Raw genomic sequence first — 18,627 nt, 5'->3', positions numbered from 1 at the left:
GCTTATGGTGCTGCCTTTTTTGTAGAGGCAGCTTTCATTCTGGGTCATTCTTATGTTTTCTTGAAAGCCAGCTCTCCGTGTTTATGAGCACATTTAGCTGTGTTCATTAAGATGAGAATCAGATTAAGGTACGTGCTGTTATGTCACTTTATAGGGCTTCAGGTCTTGAAGTTATGACTATACTTAGGATTTTTTTAAACAAAATGATCATATTATGCAACACAAAACTAGATGAGATTTCTTTGATATATAAACTGTTTAAGAAAGTTGCCCAGTCTGACTTATTTGTTATTGTCTTCACTGAGCCCAAACGGTCTGTTACGTGTCACTAAGGGATTTCAAGTCAGCTTTTAAAATGAGTTTCCACCTGCAAGCAAACAAGCTGGTGAGAACATTTGTTCTGTCCTGACCAGCCTGTGGTTTTGCACATCACGTGCTTGTAACCTGCGTGCAACAAAATGCTTGGGTGCTGTGCCAGGAGGACAGACGGAGGGCGTCTGTCCTGCAGAGCCCTGCTGGGAGCAAGCCTCGCTCGGAGGGCACGAAGATCATAAATCCCAAGTGTCACATTGTCTGCTGGGATGTGTCACGTTTTCATTTACGTGAGACTGCGCAGAAGGAGTGATATTTAACACTTCTTTTATCTTTGCTCGGTATTTTCTTTGGAAGTCTTTTTTCCAAGTGGAGGATAAAAAAAAAAAGAAAAAAAAAAAAGATAATTAAACTGATTGTACAGATGAAAAGAACTGGGACATATCCCGGAAAAAAGGCAGTGGCTGACTGAAACTGATAGGTGATGTGTTCGGAAAGATAACATTTGGCTGAGAGAGTCTAAGACAAACTACAGAGAACCTTTACGTCAGGGTCAGTGTTTTGTATGAGGCACCGTTAGCAGATTATTTCCAGGTCTGCCTCCCTGCATGCTTTGGCTCTCAGCATTATGTACAAACTGTATGATTTAAAGCAGTTCGTGTTTACGTTTGGTTGAATTTGATGTTTCCTACTGGGATTAAAAAACCCTAAAAACCCCCCCAAACCAGTTTCTTACTATAAAGCCAATCTCTGTTAGTGTATGAACAGAAATTGGAAGGCTGTTCTGAAGTGGGCAGCAGTGCAACAGCATTCCCACCTTTTCAGTCAAAGTAATTTGTTATTCTTAAGAAAATATAAACAACCGGCTTATACGGTTTGTAAGCAGTGAGAAATCAATTCAAGTCTTACAGATCGTAGACCCATGCTTTCCAGAGATGGCTGCTTTGCCTCGTTCAGAGGCAGTGCTGTGATGGACTGCTCTGCCCGTTTGAGGTGGGAGTGAGGAGCTACATGGCTGCGATGCAAATAAACCACAATATGTGTAAAAGTGATTTTTAGTGTAAATACAGACGTGAAACCCATGTTTTTGTTTCCAGATTTAACAAATCAAGTAGAGACAATTGGACTGAAGCTGCAGAAAGTAACAGCCGAGATGGACCACTACAAAAAGCTGTTAATGTAAGATTTCTGTTGGCTTCGTTGCTTTGCCGCTGCGCAGAGAGCTAAAACAGGCCACTTTTCGTCAGAGCTTGCTGCTTGTCGTGATGATTTGAGAAGGTTATGACCAACAGAGAAAATCTTTTATCTTCCTATTAAACAGTCTGTACCTGTGCAAGCCAGGCTTTCTTCCTCCAGCTGAGTTTAATGATACAGCAAAGAGAAGGGTTAAGTCAGCTCAGTCCCACATTTGATTTAACACACAGTGTAGGATACATTTTGTGAAATCCGCATAACTCCTGGACTAAAAACATATATGGAAAGTAGTATGTCACGCTGTAGGTTTAGGATGGAGAGAAGGGTGCAGTAAAACAAATAAGAAACTTTAGTATTTAATCAGCGATTGTGATTTCTTTTTTTTATTCACACCCCCCCCCAATGCCAACTTGCTGTGACTTTTCTCCACGCACCAGTATGCTCGTGCGGTTTGTAATTTTACTGCGTTGTGCTTATGCCTTCAAGTAAGCGTACGGAAAGCCTCAATTAATAGAGCAGAAATAGAATGTCATCAACCCCCTGTCCGAGCTGACTGAAGCACGATGACTGAAAAGCGAGCGCTCGGAATGCTCCGTCTCCAGCCCCCCAGCCCCGGTGCTTTCAGACGCCGCTGCTGCAGCCCACAGGTGAAAGGGGGAGCAGAAACGAGAGGGAATAAGAAAAAAGATGCCCCTCTGCTCAGATGTCAGCGTGCTCTTGCACGCTGTTCTCCCGGGTTAATGTTTGAATGGCCACGCAATTCCGTTTGTTGAAGGGTCCCCAGACAGTGGGACCCGTGTCATCACCTCTGAAAGCTGCGGGGTTTGGGATCTGAGTGCCTCCCTGCATTTAAAATCCTCCTTGCTTGCATGCAGAGTAGAAAATAATTCAGAAACGGCAGCATTTTATAAGTCACTTTATAATTCACTACTGAAAATAAAAATTACTGTTTCAAATATTGAGCTCACGAGTAATGAACTAGTACTGCCATTATAACACTTTATAATTCACTACTGAAAACAAAAATTGCTGTTTCACATATTAAGCTCACGAGTAATGAACTATAACAGCCAATCTAGAGACGGGCTATCATCAGTCTTTTTGTGTCCTTCCCTGAAGTTTAGACAAGGCTGTGTTCTTTTATGATGTGTACTTTCTGGTGCCGGTTCCTATATTCAGAGGGTCTGATCATAATGAAGTTGCAAATATTTGGAATGCTTAGCAACAAAGTATTTTAATGATAATAACAAGTATTGAGTATGAAAAACAGATTTCTTGAACACAGTTAAACAGTAAAGGGTTTCCAAATGTAATATTAAAATTTCAATGTAATGTGGGTACAATTTAATAAAATAACATACTCTGTTTAAATGTAAATATGACGCTTAACCATGGTTATTAATTGGTGAAGTGATGACATAATGACAAGAAACCTGCAAAGTTTCCAGCCCTCTTACCTCCTAAATTGTTATTTGTTCATTTTTATTCACATCTTGAAACTTTCATCCGTGTTGCAAGATCTCACTTTCCTGTTTGCAACGTTAATCTTGTGACCCTAGGTTAGGCTGAGATTACATTGGAAGCGTAACTTCCAGCTACTTACAAATGTTAGCTAGAACTGGAAGAACTTTTTGTTCTCTGCCTTTTAACTGAAATAGAAAATGCAAGTTAGAGAATACATCAATAAATGGTGTTCGGGTTACTGCATGAGTAAAGACTATCGTTTCTTTGGACAGTGCACATATTTTTTTTTAATGTTTTCTCAGGGTGAAATCAACAGAACTTGATGTCTGTCAAAATGAACTGAAAAAAATGAAATATGAAAATGGAATTTCTGAGTCAAGGTAAATGCTGAAATTATGTTTCATAACATAATGTATGAATTTCTGAGCAGTGAGAGCAAAAATTTTATGATCTTAATGCAGCTTTTATGCAACCATTTTTTCTATTTTTGTGCTCAAGTCGCTAGGTTTACCTTCGTAAGGAATATATGGGGGGTTGTCTAATACTTTATTTTCCAGGTACAAATTATTTCTGTCTATTTAATTTTGTCTGTAAATGAGAATATAGTAACTGATGCTGATACTTTTTTATTTAATTTGTAGACTTACAAAAGAGCTCAAGGAAAAAGAGGAATCTCTTCTGATTTGCCAACAAGTGTGCAAACATTTACAGGAAGAAGTGGCTGAGAAAGAAAGGAAAGAAGAAGATCTAAAAAGAAGAACTGGTCGATCAGAAAGTGAGCTGGAAGCACTTAAAGCTCTTCTTAGACAAACAGAGGAAGAGGTGGTGATGTTGAAACAAGAAAGGTAATGGGAGCTGAGTCACCACGGGTGATCTCCCGTGACTGTACGTTCAGCCTAGGTTGTTGTTCTGCAAATCTGAAAATAAAACATTCCTCTTCTGCCAGATCCTCACTGTTACTGAAAGGGCAGATAGATTCTGCCGAGCACCAGAGGTGGTTTGTGCTGGTGAGATGTGGGAGGAGAGGCACCAGAACTGCCTGTGGCACTGGGCAGACTGGGAGAGACCTGGTGGTCCCAGCTCAGTGTTCCGAAGTGGCTGCCGTGCCTGGGCGCTCAGCACAGCCCTGCCCTGCCGCTGCCGGCTCGCTCTCACCTCCTGCTTGCAGGGCAGAACTCTGAAAGCCTTGGCAGCCCTGAGAAAATAGCCTGATATTTTGGATTTTTTAAATTATTACCTTTATTATTAAAACCTGAACGAAAAAGAAAAAAAAACCCTTCCAAATAAAACCACAAACAAACAAAAAGCCAAAAAGCTCTGCTTTGCAGTGCAGGACTTCAGCTCAAGTGTAATGAAAACACCCATTTACTGCAGGTGTTCTAGCTGCTATTTGTTATGTGAGGCCTATAGAGCTTAAATTCCTGTAATTTATGTTATTAACAACTTGCAGACCATAACAATGCTGCAAATATTGCAGTATGCCACTTTGTTGGATGTACTCTAGGATTTGGTGAAGGGTGTGGACAACTTCCCGCCAGTCTAATCTTTATTTTGAAAGGTCTCGGGTATCAGTGAAGCTGCCATTTTCCCTGTAATTACTTTTCATGTGTGGAAAATAAAGCACTGAGCTTGTGGGGATTGTCTTGCCTGGAATGGTGTCTAGTTTGAGTGCCTTTGTTTCAGACTTGTGCACTTACCGACCTAAATCCACATTTTTTAAATTGCTTTGACTGTAATACTACATATCCAGTTTTATTCCTAACAACCACGGGCTTGTTTTTACCATTTAAAAGTGTCCTACTTGTAAATTTTCAGTTACTGATAAATTAGCTTGTCTTTTGTTGGCAAATAGGAAGTGCTGTCCCCTAATTAAGAGATGGTGGTACATGATTTGTTTGATTTGTGTACAATAGAAAACGTGTTCAGAAAAGTGCCTTTTGGAGAAGATAAGCATTTTCTCAGCGATGTGCACCAAGAGACATTAAGCTGTTTTCATATTTAAAGGCTTTGAATATTCCTCGTGCTTTAGTACCTGCATGAAAAGATATTACATGTTAATTTAAGAATATTTCCCTTCTACTTAAACCCCAGATACAGGACTTGTTCCAGTTGGTACATTGCTAATAGTCTAAGTTACAAGAATTTAAACTCTTTAGGGCTTTTGCTCCATAAGCCTCACATAACAAACAGTAACTCTAACAAGAGAAAGCACTCAGTGGTTTTAATTCAAAACCTATTACGGTCTTTAAATTAATGATAGTAATATTCAGAGCTCATCAAATGCAATTTCTCTGTCGTATTTAATGTTTTCAACGTTCTTCAGTTTTTCAGCGTTCTTCAAAATTTGACCTGAGAAATATTTAAAAATATTTGAGGCTTAAATACGTGTGTGTGTGTGTGTAAGAAAGATCAGCTATAGTATTTTCTTTAAAACATAAAATTCGTAAAGCATGTGATAGCATTATGCAAATGTTAGGTAGTGATTACTGCTGGGCCTCAGGCAGGATGGTTGGGCTTACTGCACGGAATACTAAACTGAGAGGAAGAGAAGAGCCTTTGCCACAAAGGACTTAATTGCAAGAAAATGGCATACCACCAATCTGGGCAGAGCACATATTTACATACGAGTTTTTGTGGTTTCTAGGGAGTTAATGCTGATTTCTCATCAGAACAGAACAGAGCAGCTGCAGGAAACATTAAGACAGAAGATGCGGAATGAAGATAACTGGAGGGAGAAGGTAATACTGGATGTGCAGTTGGCACCCTTTTGATTTCTTCTCTTTTTTTTTTTTTTTTGTTTTTGTTTTTGTTGTTTTCTTCTGTTGGAGTCAGCTGTCACGAATGAGCACAGTAAGCCAGATAACCATCTCCTCGAGCGTAAACATGTCAGTAGTAGTCTTTGTGCAAGAGGTTCTAATGAGTGATCTCTCTACATAGGTTGGAACTGGCCACAAAAGGTGTGCTAAATGTATATAAATGAGTGTTTGCAGACTTGGCAGATGTTCAGGTCTGATCCAGACTTCCCAGGTTTCAGGGTATTTGCCAAGTGCCTGTGTTAGGAGTGCAGTCCCCTGGAAGCCAGGCTGTGAGGAGCAGGAAAAGCCCAGTCTAACGGGCTGGGCCATGGTCCTACACAAGCTCCAAGGAGGTGAATGTACAGAGCCCACCCTGTTCTCCGGGCAACAGTCTGGGTTATGAACCCTGACCCACAATTCTGCATGGGGAAGAGCATCAGCGCCTGGCTTTGTCTCCTGATGCATCTGACAGAGCTTAGGAAAGCATATATTTAATATTGAGGTAATTTCCCAGTAAAAACAAGGTTGGGCATTGTTGGCGAGATGGAGAGAACACAGAGCCTTCCTGCTCACAGGTTAACTGGAACGGAAGATTGTGATTTGTGAAAACAAATCTATAAAATAAATAATAAGCAGATGAGCAAAGCTGTCCTTTTCCATAGGAGGCAGGGGTTTGCAAACCAAAGCAGAGCTGAACAAGCTGTTGTGGCGTGGTGAAGAGGTAATGTGACAGTTCCACCCTTTCCAAGTCCTCTGTGAACGTGGCATTTGTTGTTTTGATACGAACCCATAGTTCCCACTGGTGTTGGGACAAGCCCCCCGTGTACAGAGAGGAGAATGACACCCCCCCATGAGCCAGTCGGGGGGCTAAGGGGCACGGCGGGCAGGTTAGGATTAGACTGAGGAATGGGGAAGGGAGACGTGGCAGCAGAAAGCAGGCACGGAGCTCCTCCGTTCGCTTGAGCTGGGGGGGCCTGACAGTAAAAAAGAGCTAAGGGAGTCTGTCGCGGTGACAGTCCCAGAGCTGGAACGAGCCTCTGGGGTGTGAAGGGCTGCTGCGCTTTCTGCTGACCTCTTGCATCAATCCTTCCCTTCAGGCAGTCGCATCTCTGCCAAATAGGCTCCTGCTAATGACTCTGCTGTTTTTTTTTTTTTTTTTACTTGCTTTCCGTTCAAATCAGAGCAGTATGAAAATAAAAACTTCAGTGAAATTTACTGTGAAAATACCTCTGTATTTCATTAGAAAATACGCTCCTATGACTTGGCTTCTCCGTGAAATGGCCCATCCTTTGTTACTTTATTCATTGACTCTTATAAAAGCCTGCAAAGCCACTTTCATACACCTTCCCACCTGGGCTCTTTTGGTAATTGGATGGTGATTCCTTTCACGGTGAGGAGGAAGAGGAAGATGGGAGGGAGAAGGATACAAGCATACTCCTTTGTACATGCCCATTTTTCCTTTATTGAATGGAGTGAAGGAAAGAAGAAATCAAGTAAAGGCTACAGATGAGAAGGATGGTTAAAACACAGCCAAGAGCACACCCTGAATTCAGGGGCTAACTGGCTTGGCTGGGGAACAGGGAGTGGGAAAGAGAGAGGAGGTCTAGTCCTGGTCCGTGAACGGAGGATGCAGTATTATGAAAAGAGCTCGGAGACAGGGCAGCACACCTAGCTGCACCCCGCGCCCCTCGCCGCGGCCGTGCCGGTGCTGGACACGTTGCACAGGTCTGTTCCACAAGCATAAACCCCCCTTTAGGAGTGCTTTCCTGTTAGAAGGAACTACTACTCACATCGTTAATTGGCATTATTACACTCTACAAAGTCAGGCTGTAATCTGTTAGTTGGCTTCTAGTATGTGCTTGGTTTTGGGGTCTTCTGTGGAAAAATATTTTCAGTTGATGTAAAAAATAGATATGTATATGCTCGCTCTGTGTGCTAATTGGATAGGTTTCTTAGCTAATTGCAGAGCTGGTTGGAATGTGGCAATGCTGTCACTCCTCATGTCTACCGGCCTTTGAGGAGCTTCCCTGCGGAACGGTGATCTCGGGAGTCAGGAGCTCTGGCTCTGCTCTGCAGGACAGATTGCTTTTTCTTGGGGTTTTGGGTCACAGAATCGTTTCGGTTGGGAAAGAGCTTTAAGATCATTGAGTCCAACTGTTAACCTAGCACTGCCAAGTCCAGCACTAACCCACGTCCCCATGTGCCATGTCTGCACGTCTTTTAAACTCCTCCAGGGTTGGTGCCTCCGCCACTCCCCTGGGCAGCCTGTTCCAGTGCTTGGCAACCGTTTTGGTGAAAAAATGTTTCTTAATATCCAATCTAAACCTCTCCTGGTGCAGCTCGAGGCCATTCCCTCGGGGCCTGGCGCTGGGGCCTTGGCTCCAGAGACTCATCCCCCCTCTCTGCCCCCTCCTGGCAGGGAGTTGCAGAGGGCCAGGAGGTCTCCCCTCAGCCTCCTCTTCTCCAGACTGAACCCCCCCAGTTCCCCCAGCCGCTCCCCAGCAGACCTGTGCTCCAGACCCTGCCCCAGCTCCGTTGCCCTTCTCTGGCCACGCTCGAGTCATTCAATGGCCTTTTTGGGGTGAGGGGCCCAAAACTGAACCCACTCCCCGAGGGGTGGCCTCCCCAGTGCCGAGCCCAGGGCTCAGATCCCTTCCCTGTCCCTGCTGGCCACGCCAGTGCTGACACAAGCCAGGATGCCATTTCCCTCCTTGGCCCCCTGGGCACACTGCTGGCTCCTGTCCAGCCGGCTGGAAATCACCCCCCCAGGTCCTTTTCCTCCCGGAAAAGTGGAGTGACTTTCCAGCCACTGTGAAGTTCTGAGCTGGAGACTCTAACTGGGATTGGAGAGTCCAGCTACCAGCGTCTCCCAGTGGGATTTGGAAAGCTGTCTACCATAAACAGCTGTAAGTGTGTAAACTTTGTTTTAATCTGCAACTTTTTCCCATGAGCACCAAAAAAACCCCCAAATGGAATATAAGACATTCTAAAAAAAATTTAAAATCTGTGAAGGAAAAATTGAAAATACTGTTGAACAATAAGTCTTGACTTCTCTGACTTAAGCCTTACATAATTGGTGACTAAAATTACTGTCTTTTTCTTTTTTGGCTCACTACCTGATAAGTGTCTGAAAGCGTTATTTAGTCACAGGAAAACTTTTGGACTACTAGCAATTAAGATCAGTTACATTTCTTTTAAAACTTCTTAAGCTTTCCGTCGCAGGATATAATTTTAGAATGAGGTCACACTGTCTGCATAATCACAACATATTGTTCAACCTGACATTAAAACAAAATAAAGACTGCTACTAGGAAGAGAGAGCAATTACAGCTTTGGTATCACAGCCATTAAAATGCAGTGAACAGCAAGTGCTCTAAAAATGTTCTCATCAGACAAAAGAATCAGAAATGTGACAAAGTGACAAAGTTATCTTTTTCTTGGGTCAGTGTGCCATTGCATAAGTATAAAGTGTTGTAGTTTTCTATTTAAAATACAGATAAACCCTAAATTGTTTTAATGGAACAACAAAAAAAAATCTCTTCTACAAAAGATGTTAAGATTGATGTAAGCATTTGTTATATGGATTTTTTTAATAATAATTAATGAGGGGCATGTAAGTGGTTTTAAAGCAATTAGTAGCCATTACGCTTGCTTTGAAGATCAACTGCCATTTTATTTCCTGTTCTGGTTATCAGCTTTATTAGCTTCAAGTGTTAAATGTGAAGAATGCTTGTATAATCTTCAAAATGAGCTCTTTTTTTTTTTTTTTATACCGCCTTTATTTTTTTTAGTCTTTGTAATCAAGTAGCCTCCACCATATGATCTGCTTTTATAATAATATGTAGAGTTAATACATTTGTTTTTCTCTGCTTTGAATCCTAACTCCCGTATCTAATAATGTAGAAGATGCATCTATAATAATAATGATAACAATAATATTAGTCTGCTTTGAGGATCTTCCAAACAGATCAGTTTTAAGCTTAAACCTTAGTGGGGGATTTGTGCCTATTCCATGCCTAGAATTGGGTATATTTTGGTTGAAAAAATAATGCAAATATTTCCAGTTTATCTTTTCCCTCAAAACAGTTAGCGAGATTTGTTGTACTTTTGCTCATAATTAGTATGTGAAATTAGATAATTGTATTTAAGATCATTCTGGGCTTTTCTGCTTTTAATAATTTTAAGTAATTAGGCTAGCGTCGTGCATGTTTAATGTGCCTTTCATATTCTTTCAGCATGCTACAATTAAGTCCATTAGAATTCAGCCTGCAGAAATGTAATATTAGCATACTGGTTGAGGAAAACTATTTTTCAAAATACAGCCTTCAGTGTTTCCTCCAGAATCCAGGCTTTTATCTTCAGGAAATGATGGCTGAATTTTCCATTTTGAATTTATAACGTTAATTATGTGAGATGTCTGAAGGACCGGGATATTTTACCCAGCATTTGAAATTCTCCCTTTTGTTTCTCGGCTCTTTTTGCCCAGAGCCTGTCCCACACACACACCAGCAGTGCTGGCTTGTCCGGACCCTAAAACGAGCTGGAGCTGCTGAGCCGTGGAGCCTCGCTGCTCCCTGGAACCTTGACTCAGCGATGGGGCCAGCAACAGCCGGGTCTAGCCAAGCTGGCCCAGCCCCTGTCCAGCTGAATCTTAAAAGTGTCCGGTGCGTGGGAGCCCACCACCGCCCTGGGGAGATTATTCCAGTGGTTGATTGTTTTCAGCATCAAAAATTTTCCTCTTGTGTCCCATGGGAGTCTCCCCAGGAGACTTGTACCCGTCACCCCTCGTCTTCCCCCGTGACCCCTTGCACAAAGGGACTGTCCATCTCCTCTGCAGCCACCCTTCAAACAGTGGCACGTGGCGAGAAGGTCTCCCCTCAGCCTTCTCCTCTCGAGGCCGAGCAAACCCCGTTCTCTCAGCCGTTCCTCACGCGGCTGCCCAGGCCTTTGATCATCCTTGTGGCCCTTCTCTGGACCCTCTCCAGCCAAAGCCTATCATTTTGCTGCATTTGAAAATAATAACGAGCCGAGTTTTACCTCCAGAGCAAATGCTTCCAGCAAAACAATCTATTTTAAGAACCAGCTACGGATTTTGTAATTTAGTGTTTTCTCAGTGATTTAGTGTGAAGTTCAACTCCCTAAATCAGGCATCTTAGCGTGGCTTGAGACACCACAGGGCTTGTGAGACACTTCCCCGGGGCTGGCGGCTGCGGAGCAGGAGCCGTCCGTGCCAGCGGGAGCTTTCGCTCGCCGGGCTCCAACGGTTGCAGTTGTTGGGGTGTGTTTGTTCAGCGCCCGGAATCTCAGCCTGCCAAATTTCACATCACTTCATTTACGGCGCTGTGGAATGTGAAAAATATTTTCAGATGAGTTGCTACATAGCGTTAAAACACACTTGTTCCCTAGATGGAGATTGATCTGGCGAAAGGGGAAGCACGACACAAAGAAGCAATTCTTAAAGTCAAGGAAGAAGCGAGAGTGGAACTAGACATTGAGAGACAAAAACAGCAAGAACTAATCACAAAATATCAGCGAGATCACGAAGAGCTCCAGAAGAAGGTGTGTAACACTGCGGAGAACGGTTATGTGGGAGTAGGTACTGTAAACTGTTGAAAAATGGTGCACGAAGGAAAAAAACCTTCTTTATGTGTAGTCCTGTATCTAAATGATACAATATTTTTTTCCCAGTCTTAGTATACGACATTTCTTTTTTTTTTTTTTTTAATTGATGGAACAGGCTAAAAAGTAACTATTCTAGTCCCAGTTAAATGGTGTGGAAGTTCTCCTCTCACATTTTCTCTTCTAAGTGTTCTTCTACGTCCATAGACTGTAGTTGTTAATTATTTCTAAATTGACATCATCATTTTTAAAAGCTTTGGACCGTTTCAGACTGAGACAGTCACAGACTGTTTCAGTCTCTTTTGTCACAAAACCATCCTTGTTGTTTTCTCCCTTCCCAAATTAATTCAGTACCAATGGGATAAGGGCCAGTAGCCAGTTAACGGCGTTCGTGGCTGTACTGGTGTCTGCATCACGTGCAGTTGGCTACTCCCAGCTACCCAGATCTACCATTTTTGACGTTTTCCATAGAAATTGAAAATTGTACCTATAACCTTAGTTTTCAAAAGATTTGATGCATTTCTTGAGAATTCAGGAAAAATAAAAAAAATCTGATGAAATTATTTTGTTATTTAAAATTCGTTACATTACACAGTGTTTTAAAGAGCTGACAATAACAATTTGGCTTAGTTTACTTTACAAATATTTGACTATGATTTTAAAACCCTGAAGAAATACTGGTTTGAAGTATTTTTTATCTCTGTTTCTCTGTTTGGTCTTGGACATACTAATTAATCTCTCTGTTCTGAATTAGTTTTGATTAATTTACAGCTCGCTGATATCCTTGGAGGGCATTATGTAAATTCAAAGCAATTTTTTTTTGTCTCTGAGGACATGCATGTTTACTTTTCTTTCCTGAAGTCAACATTTGTCTGATACTTAATTCTACGCATCTAACGATATCCACTGAATCTAGATTAATGCAATTTTTGTCTAATCTAATGCAGATACCAGGATTAATATCCAGTGCCACCAATAGCTTAAGGATGGAGACAGAAATTCTTGAAAAGAAGCTACAAGATGCCCAGATCAAACTTGCAGAGAAAGATGAAGATAAGGAAAAAGAAATTCAAAGCCTTAAAAGACTAATTACTGAACTTGAATTTCAGCTGACGATGGAAAAGAGCAATAATGAATCATTTCTGGATAATATGAGGAAAGAAATTAAGCACAAGTCAGATGAACTGGAAAAATTAACCCAGGAGAGGACACAGCTGATTCACAATTTGAGTCAAGTTCAAGAGGAGGTAGGAACATGACAGAGGAAATGCCTTGCTGTTTTTACTTAGAGACATGTGATTTCTAAATTCATTCAAAGCATCTATATTTCAGACCCTGATATGTTTAAAACTCACTGAAAAGATTTACAAAACAAGTCCATCATAATTTCATAACTACAGTATCTCACAAAACATGTGATATTTTTAATTGAACGAGCACTTAAACTAGTGTTTTATTTTTAAAAAATAAATTTTTTTCCAAGTCCTGCAAGACATTTGTGTCTCGTGTAAGGCTATGTAAATGTGAGTAAAGAATAAAGCACTCTTCGTGTTTCTAGGGTAGAAGACATGAGCATTTCTCATTCTTAGAACCAGATAGCAGCAATCCTCCCAGTAGTCTTACTTATTTTGGAAATAATTTGTAAGAAACCCCTTTGTACTGTGATAGGAACGAGAGTGGGTGCAGTCCTGGACTGCATGGCTTCTGGGGCAGAGGTTGCATCTTTTACTCGTGGGAGTATGTGTGTGCATCCTAACGGGGACACATCCCACCTCCCACCAGTACATCCACTCTCTGTAACGCAGGAATGCATAATAATTAATCAAATGTGAAGAGAAATTTGACTGATGCGTATTCTTACGACAAGCATTTTGCTGAATGTTTGGGATAAAATGGGAAGGGAGGAGAGAGCTGTACTGCTTTAGGTGTGAAAACAGTGAAGTGAGGGACTGTAGATAAGATTAGACTGGAGTGTCCAAAACAATTAAGTGGCAGAAAAAAAAATGGTAAACAGTGAAAATAAAACTCTTCAGAATTAATTAGAGTTTGGGTTGATATTTATTTCTTGCTTGAAGGAGGTTCAGAAACACTGTGTTAGCGAAATTCAGACGATGCTGGCAGTCCTTCTGTCCTGTACCTTTGGAAAAGGCTCTTGGAAGGACACACCACCCCCTCTTCGAGTATCGGTGCAGCTCTTCAGCAGGGGAAGGAACTCACTGTTGTCCTCAAGCCTGAGGTTCCACCCGCTCTGCTCATGGTCTGAGTTTTCCCCATTCTGAAGCAGAGTTCCTCCTCTAATGTAATTATATTAGGAAATGGGGAGATAAGAGCGGTTGAAAATTGAAACTGGTTTTAAGGTAAACTTCCTCAGATTTGCAGGTAACGCTTCCAAAATCATTTCATGGACTCTCAGTGGCCATCTGAGTGGCAGGAAAAGTAACCTCTAACTTTCTTTCATTAAGCTCTCTGCGGAGTTAGATATTCAGAGGATAAGTTGGTTTGGATGTTTGCATCTCGCCCACTTCTGCTTCTGCACGTGGTTATGTTTCTTCTCCAACAGCCCCTTCGCTTGCAGTTGGCACAGAGCTTAGACAGCCTGAGCAGAACTTCTGTGTTTCCACTCTACGTCCGCTACACATGCTTTGACTAAAAGCTTAAAATCTAAAAAAAATTGGTCAGCAAAGGACTTTTAATTTCTCCATCATTTTTCCAGTTTTGACGGGAACACACTTGCAAAAATGTGACGGTTTGAGTAACCTCTTGGCTAAACAGAGCTTACCACCTTCCGCTGTAGTGGGAATACACTTCTGTGCTCTGACTTTACCGACACCAGTATTTGCTCTTCAAAATGTCAAAAAAATGCTATTGAGATCATCTTTCCTACATGCTTTCCTCCCTGTATACACCCACTGTCATAATCACAGAGAATTTCAAGTACAAATGTCCATCCTCGCTTCAAGTGCGTGACCTGACCCGGCACACAGCTCATGCTCTTAGCACGGAGGAGGTTTACAGAGAAAAGTTTATGTCCGGGCAGTGAGGCTGTGCATGACTGAGGCTGTTCTCCCTTTGACTTGGTCATCGCTCTCTGTGTTGGAGACAGCCTTGGTGTTTGCTTCCCTTCCCTTCCCACAGACCTCCCGGTGTCAGCAACAATTGCTTGCTTAGAAGAACAACAGAAGTGGATATTTTCTGCTTGTGTTAGTACTTCCAGTAGTTCTGACTTCTGTGAATCAATTTAGTGTCGTCCCCCCCTTGTGTTTTATTTACTTTTTGTTTCAGCTGGAAATCGGGAAAATTAGCATCACAAGTTCTGCATAATATACCAACTTTGGGACTTCTGTAATTCCAAACAAGTTCAGCTGTCTGCTCCAGGCCCAGTACCAGTCACCATTTAGGTATCAGGAATGACAGTGCAAAGTCTGTGAAAACCTCTAGACTGAAAACCATTTATCCCAATTATATGGGAAAGAACAATCCCTAATGAATGCCATCACAAGAAATCAGTGCACACCTCTATAAACGACAGAGGAGGAGAACTTTTTGAACATCGTGTCGTAACGAAGCGGCGCAGTAATGCCCAGCCTCTGCCCCTTGCTTTCTCCTTTCTGGGAGCAGCGTTCCCAGTTCCCCCTAGTGGGAGGGTGGACAGGCAGGTGATCAGAAGTAACTTCTGGTCACTGACCTCGTGTTTTCCCCTGCTGCTGGGGGAATGGAGGGTGTGTAAATGCTGATGTGTAGGGTTTGTGTGCTTCAGTACCCTCCAGCCACCTTAAGCCCGAGGAGCCGAGCAGGCGCAGATTTTGACTAATGGCATTTTGTAAAGCCAGTGTTTGTTTTCTGTTTGCAGAACACTCTTCTCCAGGAAACGGTGCGCAGAGAGTGTGAGGAACGCTATGAGCTGACTGCAGCTTTGACTCAAGCCAGGGAACAAGTACTGGAACTAAAAAAGCTCAGCGGAAACTTCCCCTTATCACCGTGTTCCCTGACTCAGGGCAGCCTAACCTCCTCCGCTGCCCTGCTTGCTGATTACGGGCAGAAAAGCCGCACGAGCCCCGGCGCTGGGAAGGAAATCAATCTCTCTGGACAGTTTGGCGTTTCGAGGGCTGCTAAGGCACCCACCTCCGGGAAGCGCAACGGCGGCGGGGGCTTGCCCGCCCTGAGCCCAGCGCACCCCTCCCGAGGGAGGGCGGCCTCGCTCAACGAGCCCAGGAGCAGGATCGCTGCCGTTATACGGAGGCAGCTGAGTCAGCTCTGACAGCTGCACACGCAGCACGGGGGAGGCCGTTCCAGCGCATCCAGTGACCATTTACTTGTGGACCCCTCAGGTTAGATCTTAGCCAATGCGCTTCATGCGTTTCTACAACTTAAGTTATTAAGTTTTATGTATTTTTGGTGCAGTAACGTTTCTTTGTCCATTACAGATCAATGTAATTAAACACTATCTACATTTCAAGATGAGAAAAGGGAAAAAGAAAAAATATTGTCTCCAAGAGGAACACATCTTCGATACCTGTAATTAAAATAATTGCCAATCCAAATGCTGTTTTCCCTAACCACTTTGTTGGAATTGTCCCTTTTTGTGTGTTCTCCCGTGTAACTTAATTGTTCATTTCTGGTGTAAAAATGTGATCAGTTAGAATCAGATTTTTGCCGGTATTTAAATGATTAGTGTCATATTTGCAAATACTTATGCTTAGGTCAGTGAGACTCTCTAGTTCTGGAGTATACATCACTCAGCATGAAAATGTGGCAAATCCATGCGCTCAGTGGAGTGGCCGTTGGCAGGGACGTAGCTTCCTCTGTGTGCAAGACTTCAAGCTGTGCTAATGAACAAGGAGTTGTCCAAAAGATTGGTTGCCTCCTGAATTTCATCAGAAAAGTGTCACTATGTTAAGCATAATTTTTAGCTTCAAAGTAGTCGTGCTGGAGTTCTCTGTAAAATTGTCACATGGGAGGGTCAATATTTTTATATTAATGCTTGATACGTGGAGCTGAGGTTTGTTTTGGAGCATGAAAAGCCCAGATGAGTCTCGGTTGTCTTTGTTAGTGTGCAGATGATGCAGAAATAGCTGCTCTTCCAACACAACTCTGCTGTGGGGGCAGTTTCAGGGCAGAGCATGGAGTGGGCTAAGTGGAACAGGATGGGCAACATGGGCACATGCCCACATTTTACTGACTGAGTCACCAGATACTCAAGTTTTTGGGTCAGATAACTCCAAATAGGGCCACTTTGGTGACAGTAACAGGCTCTGTCATCAAGACAAGGAGAGGTGGTGAGGCAGGCCCAGCTCAGCCTAGCATGTCCCTTGGGCAGAGGTAGGCCTACCGCGTAGACCCAGCTTGGACATAGGGCTGGGCCTGAGCTCCTGGGTCCAGACCTGCTGGTGCCCCCAGTGCCCCTCTCCTGGCAGCCTGCTGTTCATCTTAGGGTCGTTTAGATGAGCTGTGGGGGATGTGGTGTAAGGGAGAACTTTGTAGATTCGGGCTGATGGTTGGACTCGATGATCCCAAGGGGCTTTTCCATCCTGAATGACTCTGTGATTCTGTGATCTTCTGAGACCCCCAGCTCTGACGGAAGCTTCATGGGAGGTAAGTTAGAGGGGAACATCTTGGAGACTCTCAGAGCATGCACACGGGCAGCTGCATGACTCAAGATACCAGCTTCTCTTTGGGACTGGGCTTGCGCTTCACTCGGGGGTCATGGAGTTGCTTCTTCACAGGGCACTTGTAAACCCAAATACATTTATAATCCCACCATGAACCTGGACCTTCTCGTTATTTCTGAGTGATGAGATAGTCCTATATGTGACAAAATGACAGCAGTGGGCCGTGTCTTCAATGCTGGAGACGACTAGAAAAGCTTTGTTGAACCCAGTAGCAAAAAGCTTTGTTGAATCCAATGGCAAAAGGCTTTGTTGAATCCAAGGGCATGCCAGGGAATGCATTTTATTCAATAAAATCAGTGGAAGAATCGATTGTTGTAGATTTTAGCCTCAGGCTAGATTTGAAAACACACTGTCTTAGCTTCAGTTCCCACTGAAACCATCAGTAACTGATTTCAGTGGTAGCAGAGTTTATCCAAAAGCTCAAAAATCCTCTATTCACAAATTCCAAAAGCAACAAAACCCCAGCACTATAAAAGATACTCGGGTAGCTGCTGCTGCAGAGAGATGGTGCAGGTACCCTGCAGTCACCTGGAACGGGCCTGAACCAACCCCTTTATACACTGACCTCAAAGAAACTCTTACCAAAACCGGGCTGATGGTGCAGAATCAAACACAAATTCTGTCCCCAGGAGGGTATAGACTCACCTTGGTGGAGGTCTGAGCCTGACAATTCACCTTTCAGCTTTCCTCAGCGTTAGCTTACCCGGAGGCCTGATGGCTGCTGTGAGTGAGGGCGGCTTGTCCTCCCTGGAGCAGAAGAGCCCGGCTGTAGCTTCCAACCCAAGGACGTGCTGGTGGGCCACATCCTCCCTACACTCAGCGGAGGCTTGTCCAGTTTACTAAAAAGCAATTAAGCTCACTTATCAATTGACTAATGAATCAGCAAGTGGCACAACCAAGATACCCGGGAAATGGTGGGAACCATCTACGGGACCTGCTGACTGCTCGGATATTTGTATTTTAATTAAGGATGTTAAAAATTGGAAATGCCAAAGGTGTGATAGCAATTCCACTGAAACGCAAACCTCGGGAAATTAATTTTTCAGCAGTTTCACAAATGCATAAAGGAGGGATGGGAAGCACTCCCAGAAGCCTGGTTGGAGGACGGCCGGATGGTCAGTGGTGATGCCAATGCCGATTTTTTTTGTTTAGAAAAGATCCTGACTTCTTTGAGCTTGAAGATTGTTATTCCCCTGTCCACCCACAGCCTTCCTGTGCCAAAGTTATAAGATTCTCACTGAGGCAGTTCTTAAAGTTATGAGCTCCTTAGCTTTATGTGGATTTTTCATAAAATTTTTAGATGAACTCCGGTTGTATTTTACAGCCTTGGGAGAAATTTTTAGATCATGTAAATCCAGTAAATGCTATTACCTATTTTTACGTGCTTGTATAGCAATGGAACAGGTGTCACGGTGAGCCCTGTGGCAGCTGATGTAATCTGGAGTTTAATACCAGAATATTTGTATGGAAGGAAAGGTGGGACGTTCACCTGCAGACTGCTCTGCTGGCTGGAGATCCCCATGCGCAGTAACGTCTCTGTGCCTACAGCAAAGCCGGAGCAGAGCTCTGCAAAG

The 18,627-nt window shown here is 43.1% G+C and overlaps 1 protein-coding gene across 4 annotated transcripts in view; it reads left to right on the top strand.

The window, feature by feature from the left end:
• The window catches only part of LEKR1 (leucine, glutamate and lysine rich 1), a 60,740-nt gene extending 43,353 nt beyond the window's left edge, over window positions 1-17,387 (top strand). For 2 of the 4 annotated variants that reach the window (XM_074911992.1, XM_074911990.1), the window contains exons 5-12: window positions 1,410-1,491; window positions 3,273-3,350; window positions 3,612-3,815; window positions 5,615-5,708; window positions 11,172-11,324; window positions 12,332-12,631; window positions 15,235-15,712; window positions 15,809-17,385. In XM_074911992.1, the coding sequence (XP_074768093.1) occupies window positions 1,410-1,491; window positions 3,273-3,350; window positions 3,612-3,815; window positions 5,615-5,708; window positions 11,172-11,324; window positions 12,332-12,631; window positions 15,235-15,642 (1,319 nt within the window). In that variant the 3' untranslated portion in view covers window positions 15,643-15,712; window positions 15,809-17,385. Of the gene's footprint in view, window positions 1-1,409; window positions 1,492-3,272; window positions 3,351-3,611; window positions 3,816-5,614; window positions 5,709-11,171; window positions 11,325-12,331; window positions 12,632-15,234; window positions 15,713-15,808 lie in introns of all 4 variants that reach the window. The other 2 variants (XM_074911989.1, XM_074911988.1) reach the window with 2 other exon arrangements.
• The last annotated feature ends 1,240 nt before the right edge of the window (window positions 17,388-18,627 follow it).

The sequence above is a fragment of the Athene noctua genome, chromosome 8 (genome assembly GCF_965140245.1).
Source record: "Athene noctua chromosome 8, bAthNoc1.hap1.1, whole genome shotgun sequence".
Classification (NCBI taxonomy): Eukaryota; Metazoa; Chordata; class Aves; order Strigiformes; family Strigidae; genus Athene; species Athene noctua.
This window is presented reverse-complemented; position numbering and strand designations above follow the sequence as displayed.